At 43.6% G+C, this 18214-nt stretch overlaps 1 protein-coding gene across 7 annotated transcripts in view; it reads left to right on the forward strand.

Annotated features, from left to right (window-relative positions):
- The window catches only part of Marf1 (meiosis regulator and mRNA stability factor 1), a 44704-nt gene extending 39408 nt beyond the window's left edge, over positions 1–5296 (forward strand). For 6 of the 7 annotated variants that reach the window (XM_006245854.5, XM_006245856.5, XM_063268363.1 and 3 more), the window contains exons 26-27: positions 659–829; positions 2829–5296. In XM_006245854.5, coding sequence (XP_006245916.1) covers positions 659–829; positions 2829–3070 — 413 coding nt within the window. In that variant the 3' untranslated portion in view covers positions 3071–5296. The remainder of the gene's footprint in view (positions 1–658; positions 830–2828) is intronic. The other variant, NM_133421.3, reaches the window with a different exon arrangement.
- The last annotated feature ends 12918 nt before the right edge of the window (positions 5297–18214 follow it).

An 18214-nucleotide genomic window follows, 5' to 3' on the forward strand; every position in this document is an offset into this window, starting at 1 on the left:
AAATAGAGATTAAAATTTTTTAAGATGTATTTTATTTTTATGTGTATAAATATTTTGCCTTGCATGTATGTGTGCACTTGGTGCTTAGGAGATGGGAAGAGGTCATTGGGTCCCCTGGAATGGGAGTTAATGGATGGCTGTGAGCCACTATGTAGGTGCTGGGAACCAAATTCAAGTCTTCTACATGAGCAACAAATGTTCTTAACTGCATGAGCCATCTCTCTAGACCTAAATATTCATTTTCCCCCAGTGCGGTTTGGTGTGTAGTTAACAACTGGTATTGAATGATTATCTGTGTAAGTTCCTTAAAGAATATCCTAATTCCGTTTTGGGCCTCTGAAGAGTCTTCTCTTCTAAAGAGCACAAATCTTCAGCAGACTGCTGGCTTTGGTGTGTTGTTTGCCAGGGGTCTTGTGATAATGGCGTTGTTGTTTGGTTGGTTTTTGTTTTATATATATACATACGTACGTACGTACGTGTGTGTGTGTGTGTGTGTGTGTGTGAGAGAGAGAGAGAGAGAGAGAGAGAGAGAGAGAGAGAGAGAGAGAGAGAGAGAGTGCTTGATTACTTCATGCTGACTTCTGAGGCTGAGAAAAGCCCCAGGAGCAGACCTTTGTTCCTGTTTCAATATAGCTAGCTGCCTGCCTTCTCTCTGCAGGACCCAGCCAGATGGAGCAGGAACTTCTGCAATTGGCCAACAGCTCCCCTGTTGACCTTCTCTGTGCTCCTGTTCCTTCATGCCTGCCATCCCCTCAGCTAAGACCAGATCCTGTCATCCTGCAGCCCACTGATCTCATTCAGTTTGAGGAACACCCTCAGGAGCCTTTGGGTAGGTTGCACCCCATATGCTTGGGCACTTGTCTGTGGGTTTGCAGATGACCCATGATGCCAGTGTAGGAGGTGTCTGATGAACATAGGGAAAAGCAATACTGTTTCAGGTATAAAAGTACCTGTGCTGATTATTCAGCTCATTCCCTTCCCTGTTGGGTTTGCTGCTAATAGGATTTATAAATCTGGTATAATCTACGTTGAGGGCTAATGGCACTGGGCTGTGGAAGAGCCCTTGAGTAATTAAGTCCTGTCCCACATCCTCTGGAACTTTTGGCCTTCGTACCATGTCTGAGTTCAGCTGCTCCTTAGGCAACACTTGTCACTTGCTACATAACATTTACTTAGGTCCCAGTGGATTCTGGGGCTTTAGGAAGCTGGTTTGAGCAAGGTACTTATGGTTGAGGCCCTGGAGTCCTGTGACCTAAAAACCAAGAAGCGTGACCTCTTTGGTTGTTGTTGTTTTAGGACAGGGTCTTACTACATAGCTTTGCTTGGACTGAAACTTGCTTTGTAGACCAGGCTAGCCTCTAACTCACAGAGATCCATATGCCTCTGCCTCCTGAATGCTGGAATTAAATGCTGATTTCTTAACATAGCAACTTAAGGTTAGCCTGAGGTGAAGTCCATTCAAGTTCTTACCCTGTGTCAGGTGCTGGGACTGATGGACCATACTACTAGTGGGCCACCACCTCTGCTCCACGGGTTAGGTGACTAAGGCCTTTTGATTGTTAGTCTGTCATTCTGCCTTTGTGGAGTCCCAGATGCTCTGTGGAAAGCCTTCACTTTCCTCTCTTGCCACTTGACTCTGACTCTCTTCTTTTCTGCCTGTACTTTGTTCTCTGCTGTTGGCGCACTTCCACTGTCTACCGTCTTTGTAAGGCAGTGTTTGACACAACTGGCCCCAGATACAGCCAGGAGAGTTTGACGTTGCTTATGACATGAAAAGAGCAGTGATACCGTAGTTTCACTGTGTACTCTGTAGAGATGGAGCTGCCTCTTCATGGGTGCTCACCTTTCTGCACATGTACACAAGAGCTCTTCCAAATGCTTGTGACAGAGGAGAAGAAGAGCCTGAGGAACACAGGTCCCCGCCCATCTGAGGAGAAGTTGGGGCTGTGTCATCTCTCTGTCACTATCATTTGGCCTGTGCCTTTGGGATCGGGTTTCTTGCTATACACAGGTGGCTTCTAAGACACAGTGGTCTGTCTTTCTCCAACACATGTGTGTTACATGTGATCTACACTCTGAAGAAAGCCAGCTGACCTTCTAACGTGGTTCCAAGTGACTCTTCCCTTGTCTGGCATCAACACCATGGCAAGCATGTGGCCTCTGTAAAAGGAATGGGCAGATATTCACTAGCAAGCACTAAGGTCTTTCTCCCTGTTGCCTCAGAACATTCACAGATTTAGGAGTCTTAGTCAGAAGACAGAGGAATGAAGGAGCAGAATCTGAGGAAGAAAAACTGGCCTTTATAGGTGGCCAACAAGACATGTCTAACAATTTGCAATCTAAAGAAAAGTGATGTATCACATAAATATTTTATTTTTGTGACATATCATATTCACCATGTAGCCAATACCTAAACTGTGACATAAGTGTGACATTTGGTGCTTTGGTTGTTTGGTTTGGGGGTTTTGTTTCTCAGTATAACAGCCCCAGCAGCTGTCCTGGAACTTGCTCTGTTGACCAGGCTGACCTTAAATTCACAGAGATCTGACTGCCTCTGCCTCTGCCTCTGCCTCCACCCCCTGGGTGCTGTTTGTTTGCTTGCTTGTTTGTTTTTGAGACATTGACTTGACTTGTAGCCAAGGCTGGCCTGTCACTATGGTAATCTTGCCTCAGCTTCAGGAGAGCTGGATTTACAAGCCACCTACCACATCTGGCCCTGGTGGGGTTTTATAAGCTTGTTTTGTTTTTTAAATACAGATGAACTGAAAACAAGTACTTCTTATGAGCCCTAGAACTAAATAAATCTATTTATGTTTCTGTCTTTCTAGGAGTTTTATTTTTAAACCAAGAAGAAAAAACAGAAATTCCAATACCAGTAAAGAAGGGGAACCTGTCCTGTAACTCCTCACCCAGTAGCCCAGCATCTGCTTCTGCTCCTCCCAAACCCTCCTCAGAAGCCCCCGGGCTACTGATTAGCAAGGATGCAGTGGAAAGCCCAGCAAAAAAGCAGCCCAAAAATAGAGTCAAATTGGCAGCCAACTTTTCTTTTGCACCTGTGACCAAGCTCTAACTTCCAGTTTGAACACAGAATTAAATTAGGATGGGGGGAAAACTGTCTGATTCTACACACAAAAATAGGCTTAAAAACCTTATTTCATGTCTTGACCCCAGAAGCCACTTTTATTAATGGTCCATAGGGAAATGTTTGTTTCCAACTTTCAGATGAACTTTTTCTTACTTTATTTCTTCCAGTTATTTGAAAGAACTCCATTAAGGAATCTGTATTATATTTACCAAATTTTTCTAGACTATTGTGAATTGTGGTGGTTGGGAAGAAATAAGCAGAGATCGTTCAGCAGGAAGTGGATTGAGTCCCATTGAGCAGCCTCCATCATTTGTTTAAGCAAATGTATTTGTGGTTGTTCAAGAAGCCAAACATGTCCTTAAACCTGTGGGTCACACACTGGGGCATGATTGAGTGGCAAGAGAGCCATTTTCCGGTTGACAGGAAAGTTCCTGGCTTCTAGGTGACTTATTGGTGTGCCTTGTTTTTTATGTAACTATGTCTGTGGTTAACCAATGTGGCCTCATCCCATTTTTTAAAAAAGTTTCCATTTGGGGATTCCATTTAATTAAGAGCTTTCTAGAAAGTTATTTCATGCTTCCCTTCTCTGTCTGTCTCCGTTTGATAAGGGTAAGGTTTAAGGAAAAGAGATGGTCTCGATGTCATCCATTTAAGTCAGCATTTGAATGACATATTGTGTATTGAGAGGTAATGGTTAGAGTCTGATTTTTTAAACTATGCATTAAATGCATAAATTGTAAATCAGCTGAGTGGTGAAGTGCTTCAAATGGTGTGGGTTCAATATTATTTCCACTAAGAAGAAACCAGAGTTTTATCTGTAATTTGAAGGCCAAGGTTGATCCTTGTTCTTGTGATTTAAAAATTGGCTGTAAATCTGGGAAGCTCTCAATGTGAAGATGTGTGTGTCCATGTTAGTTCATCTTGACGTCTTTAATAGTGTCTAGCTTTACTGTTACTGTTCACTGTTGGAAGCATGTTTGGGTTTTTATTATTATGGTAGCTGATGTTGGCATTTGGGAAAAGCTAGCCTTTGCGGACACTGCCTTGTGGAATGGCCTTCTCTTCTGGGTGCCTGAGGTATCCACTTATGAGTGGCCTCTCACCGCTGTTGGAGAGACCTGACATTTACAATGGATTGTATCTGTTGGGCAAAAAGGGCAAATCCATTCATAGAGCAGAGAGAACCTGTTGGCACACAGTCTTCCACTAGTCAGATGACTTCTTTCGAGGGAAATGTTTATATTATTTTTTCTAGAAAGCCAGAAAATGGATTCTTATTTCATGGCCAGCATTTTGATAAAAATGTCACAAAATTAAAGGTTGAGAGATTTTTTTTACCAGTTGAATTTTTTTAATCAATATCTTTTAAATGAAGCCAGTGATTCCCAGTTCTCAGCACTATGACCTGCCCCAGATGGAGCTGCTCTAGAAATGTTCTGCAGGCTTGCCACTCTTTGTGAAATGCCTGAAGGTACTTTCTATGCAGGCCTGGCTGCACTTCTTTTCTGAGGCCTGATAGCACTTCCTCTTTAAGGCCACATTGCACTTCCTCTGCAATCTTAGTGCACATGTGCAATTCTTTAAGGCTTCTAAGCAGTGATAAAGTTGCTGTTAGGAGTGTGAGTTGCCTCTTTTGCAGACGTCCTAAGGCTAAGCTTGCCTGCTCAGACTAAAGGTTTGCAAGCATAGATGGGACTATGGACTTTGAAAACACTAGGTTTCACTAAAGTTACTTGGAGTCATCTCAAAGGTCAGGTTCTGTGGGCAACAAAGAAGAGTTGTGTACAGTGAATGGGTGTGTGATCTGGGGAGTGACTAACCATTGCTGTTACAAGATGTCACAAGATGTGAAAACTCAATTGGAAGCTCTCAGAGCGTGACATGCCCAAGAGGCCAGTCCAATCACTATTTCTTTATCCAGAGGCTTAGATAATGATGCTATGATGTATGTACATGGAGATAATGAGACACTTTTTCTGGGTGGAAGGATGTACCCAGTTAGATTTATCTGTTGAAGAGACAAAAGTTATCACCAGAATCCCCTTTCCCATCCTCCCATCCTACACTGTTTGCTCTTGATGAGACTTGGGAGACAAGAGGTTTTTCTTAACTGTCAAATTTGAACACTTTTTTGGGGGGGGCGTGGGGGGTTCAAGTGCTGTTTGTGTGTTGGGACCAAACAGTTGTCAATAAACTTTATGAGCAAGCATCTGTAAAGAGTGCTTTTGTTTGTGGGGTGGAATTATTAACCAGTCTAATCAACTCATTTTGGGTGGCCTCTCCTTTTCTCTCTCCTGAAAAGTTATTCATTTAAGCTGGAGCTGTGGGTAGCTCAGTGGGTGGAGTGCTTGCGTAGCATTCACACAGCCCTGGTTCGATTCCTGGCACCATATAAATCATCTCGAGGTGGAGGCAAGAGAACTGGAAAGTCATGTCAGCAACAGAAAATGTAGGCCAGGGCTGGAGAGCCGGCTCAGTGGTTAAGAGCACTGACTGCTCTTCCAGGGGTCCTGAGTCCAGCAACAACATATGTGTGTGTGTGTGTATATATATATTTATTTATTTAAAAAAAATGTAGGCCAGTCTGGAGTGCATCAGGTAAGTTGGATGGCATTTAAGGGATGCTGAGGGCTGAAGCAGGAGACTAGACTGTTGGCACCATGTGAATACAACTTGGATTTTCCAGCTCTTATCCTGTTCCACAAGTGGAAGAGAACCTCCCAGTTAGAGCCAGGATGAATCCTAGGTTCTCTCTTCAAGACATGTGTACTGTCTGTATGTCAGGTTTCTGCTTTCCCATTATGTCTGGAAAGGAAAGACTTCTTACATAGTTTTAGCTATGAAGTCCATATCCCACCCCAATCTCTACCACCTTGGAAAGAACAAGACAAGTTGCTTCTTGGTTTAAAATTTGGGAAAATCTGTGATACGTGCTCCCAAGGGCCACTGGACAGTGCCTTCAAAACAAATTTTACCATAGCAAAGTTTTGCACAAAATGGAGTTGAAGAAATGGCTCCGTGGGTCAGGTGCTGACTGCACAAGCATGAGAACCCAGTTTCACTCTCCAGCACACCTAAAATTCTAGGGATGGTAGCCAGGCCTATAATCCTAGTCCCGGGGCAGACAGGCACATCACTAGAGCTAACTAGCTAGCCGGCCAGCCAGCCAGTCTAGCAGTAGATAAGCACCAGGTTTATTGAAAGACCCTGGCTCAAAAGCCAAGGTGGAAAGTAGTAAGACAGCCAATGTTGAACTCTGGCCTGTGTGCGTGTGCATGCATATGTGTATGTGTATGTGTATGTGATTCCTTGCTCAGAAAGTCTGAACTCTAGAATGTGAGCTTTCCTTCCACATTCCCACAGTCTCTGCTCCTTTTTTTAATTCTACAGCAGGACTAGGGAAAACAATTGTTCAGGATACCCCAAACAGTACATAGATATATATGGTCCATAAAGAGGAAGGTAGGGAGAAATCTTCATCCTTTCCTAAAGAGCCTGCTGGGTAGGAGCAGGTGGGACCTGAAGCTGCCCTTGGAACTTCTCAACATGAGAGGGAGATTTTGAGTTGTTTGTTGAAGTGTGAAGGGACCTAAAGCAGCAGTTTTCAACCTGTGTGTCACAACCACTTTAGGGATCGCATACCAAATATACTACATTTCAGATAATTCTTACTGAACACAATTACTAGGAGGTGTGGCCTTGTTGGGGGAAGTGTGTCACTGAGGGTGGGTTCTGAGACCTTCTAGCCACAGGACACAGTCTGTTCTTGGCTTCCTTTCAATGACTGAGACACAGAACTCTTGGTTCTTCCATCACCATGTCTGTCTGCGTGCTGCTGTCTGTCTGGAAGTATAAGCCAGCCAAGTAAATGTCCTTTATAAGAGTTGCCTTGGTCATAGTGTGTCTTCATAGCAATGGGAACCCAAACAAAGACAGCTATGAAGTACCAACAAAATAATTTTGTGGTTGGGGGTTCACCATAACATGAGCAACTGTATTAAAGGGTTTGTAACATTAGGACGGTTGAGAACCACTGACCTAGAGTGTTTTCGTTAAGGAGAAAGGAAATTGGTAGAGTGGTGGGGATACAGAGAGTGGTGGAACTGCTGGAAAAAGGACATCTAATTCATGGGTCGGTCTCCTCCCATGGTAGAAACTCACTTCCTCCTTCATATACATGCTGGAAGATTTGCTTTGTGTTCCGGGCCCTATGCAACTTTGGATCCTGGGGTGTAGGGAGAAAAGGGGTCTGAACTGTGTGTCTTATCATACAAAGGATGGGAGTGTAGACCTGTGGCAAATCCTACACTAGCAGATGCTAAGGTTCAGAGATCATTCGTCATGGGTCCAGCCCTGGGGAGGCACAGGAATCTTGGGTACGTGGCATTGGGCCTTGGCTTACAAAGGTGTTTCATCTGTGTTCCCCTACAACAGCCCTTCTGCTTACCTTTTGAGAGCAGAACCTACTCTGTCAGAACACTAGCACAGCTCGTTAGCCTTCCTATTTGTAGTTTCCTGTCTGCTGGTTTGCTGGTGTCAGGTTCATTTATCACATGCCTGACCCTAAGCTCCCCCTAGTCTTGTGCCTTTCTGCGTCTTACAGGGTGGATACTGGAGGTGTAGAGAATGAGTACAGGGAGACCTGAGTTCCCTCAAGGGGAGCATCACTGGAGTTTTAATCTGAGCAATATAGCTCTGCTGTGAAGCCCCTTTCTTTGGCTAACCCTACTATGCAAGGAGATTCAGTTATTCCCAGGTCCACGCTGACCTCTGTCTCCCTCACTAGGATACAAGGTCGGTTATTCCCAGGTCCACACTGACCTCTGTCTCCCTCACTAGGATACAAGGTCAGTTATTCCCAGGTCCACACTGACCTCTGTCTCCCTCACTAGGATACAAGGTCAGTTATTCCCAGGTCCACACTGACCTCTGTCTCCCTCACTAGGATACAAGGTCGGTTATTCCCAGGTCCACACTGACCTCTGTCTCCCTCACTAGGATACAAGGTCGGTTATTCCCAGGTCCACACTGACCTCTGTCTCCCTCACTAGGATACAAGGTCGGTTATTCCCAGGTCCACACTGACCTCTGTCTCCCTCACTAGGATACAAGCTTCACATAATCTATTTCCCAGCACCTGGCAAGGACTGCATTGACTAGTGGAATTACCTCACACATCCACAAGTTGAAACATGCCTGATGTTTGTTTAAGCCTGCAGGCCTCAGCACTCTGACCCAGCCCTGATGCTCACTTCCTGCCTTGTGCAGGACAGCTCAAGATCCTGGTGCCTAAACCCAACTCACATGTTATATGGCTTCGAGTTCATCACCTCTCCACTCTGAGCCTCAGTTTCTCCATCTATGAACTGGGGATGATGAGCCTACTGCCCTGCAGTATCACAGTGAGGAAGCTTTTTCCTGTCTAATGCACCGGCTTCCAGGCTAGTGCTTTACTGGGTGTTGTACAGCGTCCCCTCCTAGGCTTCACTCTGCACTTTCTTCCTTCCCTGGTAGTTCCTGCTCAGTTTATATCTGTTCCCTTAAGTCAGAATGAACCAAGACATGAACCTAGGACTGACAAGAGGATGCAGAAAAGGATTGGATTGGGGAAAGCTAGCTTGGGTCCCTGGACTTTCTCACTGTGCTTGTGGGAAGACACAGGAGGGTATTGAACAGCAGACCTGGTTACATTGGTGCTTTTCAAAGATCATTTCAGCTGTAGAGCACAGCATGATTTGTCTAGAGGCAGAGATGTGGGAAGAAGGGCTGGCTGGTGAGGAACTCGAGATGTCCTTGGCATGGGAAATGGTGCGTGAAGAGCTGGGAGTCATGTCAACAAAGAAGGTGGCAAGAGGAACCAAGGAACTGAAGGGAACCTGTCGTCCTAGTATCAGGAGGTAAGGCTCGGGTGCAGGAAGAGGGATAAGCTGCAGAAAGGAGTACTGATTTTTCTTTCTACCATGAAAATAGCTTAGGAAGAATCTGTAGGCTGATGTGGAATGAGGAGTAATGAAGGGCTAATGAGTGGTTGTAGTTGATAAAAGTTGATAAAGCAATGACAGTGGCTACCATAGGAGAGGTCACACTCTACAGATAACTTATGAAGTAGGTGCTAAAGACGTAGCAGTTGAATAGAAATGAGTAATAGGTCAAGGACAAGAGGACATGTCCTTAGGTAGATGGGAACAGAGAATACCCTTCGCCAACATGAAAATACTTTGAAGAAACCTAGTACCAAGTTATACCAAGTTAAAAACTTGGTTAATTTTTTCAAAGATTAATTAGTTTGTAGAGAACAGTTGGGAATATTCTCATGATGCAATATGAGTCTGAAGATCAAAGAGAATTTTCAGAAATCAGTTCTCTCCTTCTATAGAGGATCCACTCAGGTCACCAGGATTGTGTGGCAAGCACTTGGCCTGCTGAGCCATCCTGTCAGCCTGAAGTTGATTAATTTCATCTTAAGACCAAGAGAGTAAATATTTTGGGACTTGGGGACCATGTGCTCTGTAATAATCAGCTCTACCATTTAGCAAAGAAGCACCCAAAGATGATCTGTGACTGAGTGAAACTGGCTTTTTTCCAATAAACTTTATGAGGGCAATGTTTTGCAATAGTCAGGAACACTGGCTGCTCTTCCAGAGGACCTGTGATCAACTCAAATGGTGGTAACAGCTGTCACAACTCCAGTCCCAGGGAAGAAATCTAATATCCTCTTTTGGTCTCTGTCAGCACTGCATGCAGGCAATGCACAAATATACACCCAGGCCAAACACCCATACACATAAAATCAAAATAAAGGTTAAAAAAACTTTATTTACAAAGAAGGCAGGCGGGCCTTAGATGGCCACTTGCCAATCCTTGTCTTAGGATATGTTATTTTAATGTGCACGTTGTATTCCAGCGTTGATTCAGGGCAAATCTGGGTTTTGGATAGATATCCAGGTTGAAAACCAAGTCTAGGAGTGTAGTTGGCCATCTGCAGTGTTTGAAAAGTGGAAGAGAGAAAAGACCAGACTGGTGAAGATCCCCAAGCAGAGACTAGAAAGTCTATGACCCTGGCATTAAAGGGGAAAGAACAGGACAGTTACAAGTGTGAAACAGCCTGTGGTCAAGCTGGTCTAGGTTTAACTGACCAGAGATACATGACAAGAGGCCATGTAATAAGAAGCCAGAAGCATGGCTCAGCAGTTAACAGTGTCATGTTGAGAGGACTCTAGTTCAGTTCCCAGCTCACAACATCCTATAACTCCAGCTCCAGGGAGGGAACACCCTGATACCTTCTTCTGGCCTGTAAACATCCAACATACACATACATATAAATACATACCTGTAAATAAAAATGCAAAGTTCAAAATTAAATAAGTAAAATAAAGGGGGCTGACAGAGGTGTTCCTGGGAAGTCTGAAGCACACCAAGACATTGAGATAAAGTATGTGTGTGCCTGTATCACAGGCCAGAGACCATGAGGCTGACTGATGTGTACCAGCCAGATGTAACCTAATGATTGTATTCCTCATTAGAGGAGGTAGCTTTGAGAGAGCATCAAAGAACAGAAGAACAGATTCAAGAAGTTTGCCAGTTGCCCAGTAGTAGAGCACTAATGTAAGTCCCAGCCCCAGAAGGAAAACAAATACATTCAGGAGGCAACTGGAGATTAGGAAGATGGACATGGCACGTCTACGGCCACCTCTAAAGAAGTAAGGCTAGGAAGATGCTGAGAAAGATGGCAATGAGAGCAGAGAGATATTTGTTTAAATGGGAGATGTGTTTAAATGCACTAAGAAGAAAATGGACTGTCAGGGATATAGGAGCATGAGCAATGAAAGATGATTCTCCTACTAGCTGCCTTAGGACTTGAGCCATGGAGTCCTGCACAGTGGGGATAGTAATAGGATCTGCCTCTGTGGCTGATGAGATGCTAACAAGTTGATGTGCATATGTTACTTAGTGTAATGAATAGGATTCCTGTTGCCAGTCCCCTTGATGCTGTCCAGAAGGATCAAGAGCATCCCATGGTCTTCAAGATTCCCCAGCTTTGTGGTAGCCCTGGTGATCGGAGATCGTCATCTCTTAATCTCATTTGATCCTGTCCCACTTAAAGCCCAAATAGATGTTAGTGTTACAGCCTTTATAGTTTTTTTATATGAGATACACTGTGTGTGTGCAGGCACATATACAAAGGTGCCCACTGGATGTCAGAGAACAACTTTCAAGAGGCAGTTCTCTCTCTTGAGGCAGGGTCTCTTTTGTCTTCTGTGCAGTGTATTTCAGGCCAGCTGACCAGCGAGCTTCTGGGTGAGTATCTGGTTCCTTCTTCTCTCCTATAGGAGAGAATTATGGGATTGCAAATGACTTCTATTTCACCTGACTTTTTAAGGTGGGTGTGGTGGTTTGAATGAGATGTCCCCCATAAGCCTTGTGCCTTTGAATACTTGGCTCCTATTTGGTGGCCATTTGGGGGAAAAGGGTTGGGAGGTGTGGCTTTGCTGGAGGAAGTGTCACTGGATATGGACTTTGAGGTTCCAAAAGACCCCTACCATTCCTAATGTGTCTTTTGTTCCCTCTTGTGGTTCAAGATATGAGCTTTCCTCTGTTCCTGCCACAATGCCTCACTGTACCACCATGGACCATAAGCCCAATTAAATGTTTAAAAAAATATGTTTCCTTGATCATGGGGTTTTATCACAACATTATGAAAGTCACTAATACAATGGGCTATGGGCATGAAACTTAGATTATTAGGCTTATGTGACAAGTACTTTTACCCATGGAACCATCCTGCTGGCCCTAGATACCCATTTTCAAAACCAATAAAGCAATTACAGGAATATAATACAGGTCTGCTAGGAACTCAGTGGGAGTACTGGATGCTGGGAACTTAGTGGGGTAAGTACTGGAGGCAGGATATCTGTGAGGGACTGTTCTTGGCCCCTTGGCTTGTTATGTTTTCCATGGAGAAGAGACAACAGAGCCCGCCGTGTGGTCTGAGTGTTTTGAGTTAGAATGTGAAGGAGTCTAAGAAGTTGGATAAGAAATCTGCTCCAATTTCATGTCTACCTATGATGGTTTATCATATCAACTTGATTGGATTAAGAGGCACCTGAGGGACCAAGAAGACATACCTCTAAGTGTGTCTATGAAGGTAGTCTCAGAGAGAGAGAAGACGTACCCTGAATATGGCAGAACCTCATCTTACAGTTGAGGGGTCCCAAATGAACTAGAAGTGGGAAGTGAGGTGAGACAGGCATTGCTATGCACTGTGAAATGTGGTGCTCTTCCAACATGCGAACACTGCCATCCTGGCCTGCTCAAGTGTATAGAGCTAAACTACAAATAGATCCCTCTGAAACCATGAGCCCAAAGTCTTCTTCCCCTAAGCTGTTTGTATCATGCATTCTGTCACAGCAACAAAGTCTACCTGAAGCAGTCCAGACTTTAGAATGTGGTCTCAACTGACGTAGGATCTTTACATGAGATCCTAAGGTCGGACTTAGTTAGGGGCCCTAAACTCCACCACTGGTGTCTCATGACGAGAGGGGATGTACAGAGGAGAATCCCTGGAGAGAGAGGTAGGGATGGGCACATTGACATCAACCAAGGTCCAAGATTTCTAGGAACTAGATGAAGCAAAAAGGGTTTCTGCACATACATAGCCTTAACAGTGAAAGCCGTAGAGACCCCTTTGGGCTGGATTTCTGTGGTGCTAAGCCCCCAGTTTTTGCTCACTTATTATGGTTGTTCTAGGACATCCATGTAGCCCGGCATCATACATGGTCTATGGTACTGAAGGAGGACACAGTGTCTCCTAAAGGTCAGTATTTTGACAAATGCTCTAGTGAGCCTCTTCACTGTTAAGTTGTCAGGGTGTAACATGTGGGCTGAAGTAGAAACTCACCTGAGACAGTGTGCAGGGTTTGATGCACTCTCTCCACCTACCAAGATGCCAAGTCCAAAAGCTAGAACTGAAGTCACCTCTGTCGTGATGGCACTACTGATCCACTCCAGATTTAGATTTTTTTCAAGATAGAGTTCTTATTTAACTTTAAATTCAACATGTAGCCAAAGAACTTCTGAACCTCCCACATTCCCACTTCCTCCCTTTCCCCCAGTTTTAAGAGTCAAGACTTGCACTACTGCATCTAGTTTCACACACCTTGGGATGTGAAACTAGATGACAAGCACTCTATCCACTGAGCTATATCCCAAGCCAGGTTTCCAAATATTCTGAAAATTATTCTCATTAATGGTCCAATAATGTTACTTCTAGTTTATCTTTAAATAAAGAAAAAGACAAGTTCAGATGAACATTTAGCTCCTCAGGATGTTGATCATGACCTTATTTATAATGTGGGAAAACAAGGGGATGGTCTAAATGTCCAATATTGAGGCAATGGTAAAATAGACAACACTATGTCCACAAGATGGAGTACTAAGCAGCCATTATAAATATGAAGCATGTTTAATGTTAACAAAGAGCTTTGAATAATGGAGTTGGAACCTACTTGGTACAATAATAACTGAAAAGAAAGCTGGGTATAAAATGTTTCAATATGATGCAAATCATGACAGGAGAAATGTATGAGAAGACCTGAGGACAAAGGTCAAAATGTTAGAGGTCACAAGAAAAGTTGTGAGTAGTTAAAATTTTATATACTTTCTCTATGTTTACAATGATTTTCAAAGTACATGAATAATATCTATAATCAAAAAAGGTAAGAACTCATAAAATGCTGTGTGTATGTTTTCATATTTATTTTCTTTGATGTATAGTTTGCACATCAGCAAATCCTGGACAGTGCTGAATACTTAGGCCAGTCAACACACATACACGCACAGAGATCACACAGGCTGTGCCAGGCTGGCCATGGCAAATGTACATCAAGTTACACAAGAGAAATTGTGGGGCTGGTTCAAACAGGCCACCAGACAATGAGACAGTTGGGTCAGGCTTTCTCTCCTGTCTGTCAATGTGTGTTGGGCCAGCAATGTGACCGCCCACTTGCACTCTCTTGCAGCAGCCCTGGGTAAAGGGGATGTGGGTTGGCATCTTTTCTGGGTCCCCTTCTCATCCACTCTGGCCTTGACATTGGTACCTACAGCTCTCCGCTACCTGGTACAAGCACTGATCTGCTCTTGGCCACAGCTCCCCACTCTGCTCCACTGTGGGCTGTGTATTCCATTATGTAGATGTATCACATTTTCTTTACCCATTCTTCAGTTGAGGAACATCTTGGTTGTTTCCAGTTCTGGCTATTATGAATAAAGCTACTATGAACATAGTAGAGGAAGTGTATTTGTGGGATGATAGAACACCTTTTGGGAATATGCCCAGAAGTGGTATACCTGTGTCTTGAGGTAGAACTATTCCCAGTTTTCTGAGAAACTGCCAAATTGATTTCCAAAGTGATTGTACAAGTTTGCACTCCCACCAGCAATGGAGGAGTGTTCCCCTTGCTCCACATCCCCAGTGGAGTATGCTATCACTTGAGTTGTTGATTTTAGCCATTCTAACCCACCAGTAGATAGAATCTCTGATAGAATTCTTTTACTTTGCATTTCCCTGATCACTAAGGACTTTGAACATTTCTGTAAGGGCTTCTCAGTCATTCAAGATTCCTCTGTTGAGAATTTTCTGTTTAGAGGTGTACCCCATTTTTTCTTTCTTTTATTGGATATTTTCTTTCTTTACATTTCAAATGTTATCCCCTTTCTCAGTTTCTCCTCCAGAAACCCCTGTCTCATCCCCCTCCCCTGCTTCTATGAGGGTGCTCCCACACCCACCCACCCACCCACTCCCACCTCACTGCACTAGCATTGAGCCTCCAAAGGCCCAAGGGCCTCCCCTTCCATTGATGCCAGATGGAGCAATCCTCTGCTACATATGTAGATGAAGCCAAGGGTCCTCCCATTTGTACTCTTTGGTTGGTGGTTTAGTCCCTGGGACCTCTTGGATGTCTGGTTTGTTGATATTGTTGTTCTTCCTACGGTGTTGCAAACCCCTTCAGTCCTTCCCCTAACTCCTCCATTGGGGACCCCGTTCTTAGTCCAGTGGTTGGCTGGGGGCATCTGCCCCTGTATTTGTCAGCCTCTGGCTGACTCTCTCAGGAGAGAGCTATATCAGGCTCCTGTCAGCATGCACTTTTTGGCATCAGCAATAGTGTCTAGGATTAGTGTCTGCAGATGGGATGGATCCCCAGGTAGGGCAGTCTCTGGATGGCCTTTCCTTCAGTTTCTGCACCACTCTTTGTCCCTGTATTTCCTTTTGACAGGAGAAATTCTAAATTAATATTTTTGAGATGGGCGGGTGGCCCCACCCCTCCACTTGAGGTTATGCCTTTCCACTGTATATGGTCTCTACAGGTTCTCTTTCTGCTTTGTTGGGAACTTCAGCTAATGTCATCCCTGTTAGGTCCTGGGAACCTCTTGGGTCCCTGGCATCTGGAACTTTCTAGTAGTTACTCCCTATTTCCCATCCCATTCTCATGGAGAAAATTCCAGCAGGACCGATCCTAAGGGGTATTTACAGGTTGGCACAGTTGGTCTGATTAAGAGGGTCACAGTGGGCCAGGGAGATGACTCAGGATAAAATGCTTGCTGTGGCAAACAGAGTTCAGATTCTAGCAGTCACATAAAAGCTGATTGTGGAAGCAAGCACCTGTAGCCCCAACAGAACAGAAGCACACAGATTCCCTGGGCTCGCTCGCCACTAGTTCTAGATTTAGTGAGAACAGTCTTGACAACAGTTGAAATGGAGAGCAATAGAGAAAGATACTCAAAGTCAACCTCTGAACTCCACATATGCCAAGGCTAGCATGATATAGTTAGGCCAGCTGGTTCAAACGTCTAGAGTCTGACTCCAGGCAGTTTATTTTATACATAATTAAGTACAGCACAATTTTGAAAAAAAGTTTCCTGATAACAATTAGCACAATCCCATGTGTGCAATCCCATGTGACTACAAGGAAACTCTTTTGCAAAGTACATGTGACATTTATCATGAAGGTGGGTTCTACAGCTTAAGAACCTAGGGTCTGGCATGGTCTCTGACAAAGATAACATAGATATCAGCAGACTATGACATACACATGACATCTCCCTTAATGATGGGTTTTATTGACTGAAAAGCAAACGTAATAGTCTGGGGAATCAGGTGTGGCCTGGCCCTACATAATAGCAAAAGATTGCCAGGCTAATAACACCCATTCCCAGCCTTCTGTGTGGAAAACAGGTACACATCCATTCTATTGAAGACACAAGCTTGTACACTTTAACATCCTTGACTTCTCTAGTGCTTATCTGGGAGCCTGAGGACTTTGTGCCCTCTACATCTCATGGAGTAGATTTGGAGTTCCAGTTACTCAGAGGCTAGAATGAGGTCAAGACCAACCTGGCAACTTAATGAGACTCAAAACAAAAAGCACAAACAGTCTGTGTTGGAATGCTTCTCTAGCCTGCTCAAGGTCCTCGGTTCAATACCTAGTGCAATAACCAAAAACATTATCCTAGGACGTAACTATTCAATAAGTAGCAGCACAGTTGTTGCTGATGCAGAGTATGAAGAAGGTGCCGGGAAGATTTCCATCTAATGTGTTTCTAAGAAGCCACAACCCTATGTTATACTATCTATCTATCTATCTATCTATCTATCTATCTATCTATCTATCTATCTATCTATCTATCTATCTATTTATTTATGAATGAGACAGGATTTACATATAGCCCTGGCTGGCCTCAGAATGGAATTTCAAATGATGGAATTATAAACATTTGCTACCACATCCCACCTGTGCTTTTAGAGAAAAACAAAACAACAACAACAACAAAACCCCACTGAACCCCACTGTTGGAATTAAGGAGATGATTAGACAAACATACTTCTCCATATCCTTTTGAGTGCTTTCAGGTCTGCCCATGAAAGCACAAACATTTAACCTCATTGCTAACTATTTTATTAGATCATTTAATAAAGTTTCTCATGTTGTGGTAACCACACAATTCATAAAATTATTTTCATTGCTACTTTATAGCTATAATTTTGCTATGGTTATAAATTGTAACATAGATGGTCTTCGATGACCCTTTGAAAGGGTCATTCAACTCCCACTTCACCAAATGGATTGTGAGCCACAGGTTGAGAACCAACCCTTAGGTTGTGATTTGCCCTGCCAAATGTTAACCAATTTTGTATATAACTATGTATCTTATGCTAAGAGCTTCATGATGTCCACCTATAAGCCCAGCTCTTCAGTGCTGCTGACTGAGCTCTGACTATAATACTGGTTCCTTCATTAATGAATTAAAATTTTTACAAGTGTTCTTAAATCTTGAAAATAGAAATGCCTGCTCTTCTTCTCTTCTTGCTTCCACTCTCTCCCCATTCCCTTCCCCTATCTCTCTCCACATGCTCATGGCCAGCCTCTACTCCTCTACTTCTCCTCTCCCCCCCACACACCTCTACTACCCTCTTGACTCCCCTCCCCATGCCCTGAATAAACTCTATTCCATACTTTTTAAAAAAAGAAAGAAAAGAAAAGAAAAGAAAAGTACAAACTACCTCAGCAGTAACACAGCTCCACCAGGTTCCAGTAAGTTCTCTGAGCACTCACAGAGTGTTTTTGTATGCAAGTTGTCCTGCTGGCTACTGAGGAAACACAATAGACTGCTCCCCATAGGTCAGGATTTCAGAATGACTTCTAGGAGTTAGGATGTATAAAAATTGCTTCTTCCATTAGGAAAAAGAGAAAAGTGCAACCAGGACCTAATAAGGCACTAAGAGGTCTGCCAAGGCATTCTTCTAACAAACAGATAATTTTGCAGGTTGTTAAGATCACAAAAGACAATACTAAGACAGTGATATATCAAAACAAATATGGAATTACATCCCAAGCTTGTTTGAACATAGACAAAGGTGTGAGTATTGTTAAAGCTACAGAAACAGGCAGTTATCTGTCCTCATCTGGTTTGTGTTCTTATAACAAAATACCCAATACTGAATGATATGTATATTTTTAAAGAGGTTTATTTGTTTCATGATTTGTGTAGCTAGGGCACAAAATAGGTACCTGTTGAGGGCCCCCTCTCATGGCATCACTACATGGCATATGGCATCACATGGTACAAATGTGT

This window comes from Rattus norvegicus, chromosome 10 (assembly GCF_036323735.1).
Source record: "Rattus norvegicus strain BN/NHsdMcwi chromosome 10, GRCr8, whole genome shotgun sequence".
NCBI lineage: Eukaryota > Metazoa > Chordata > Mammalia > Rodentia > Muridae > Rattus > Rattus norvegicus.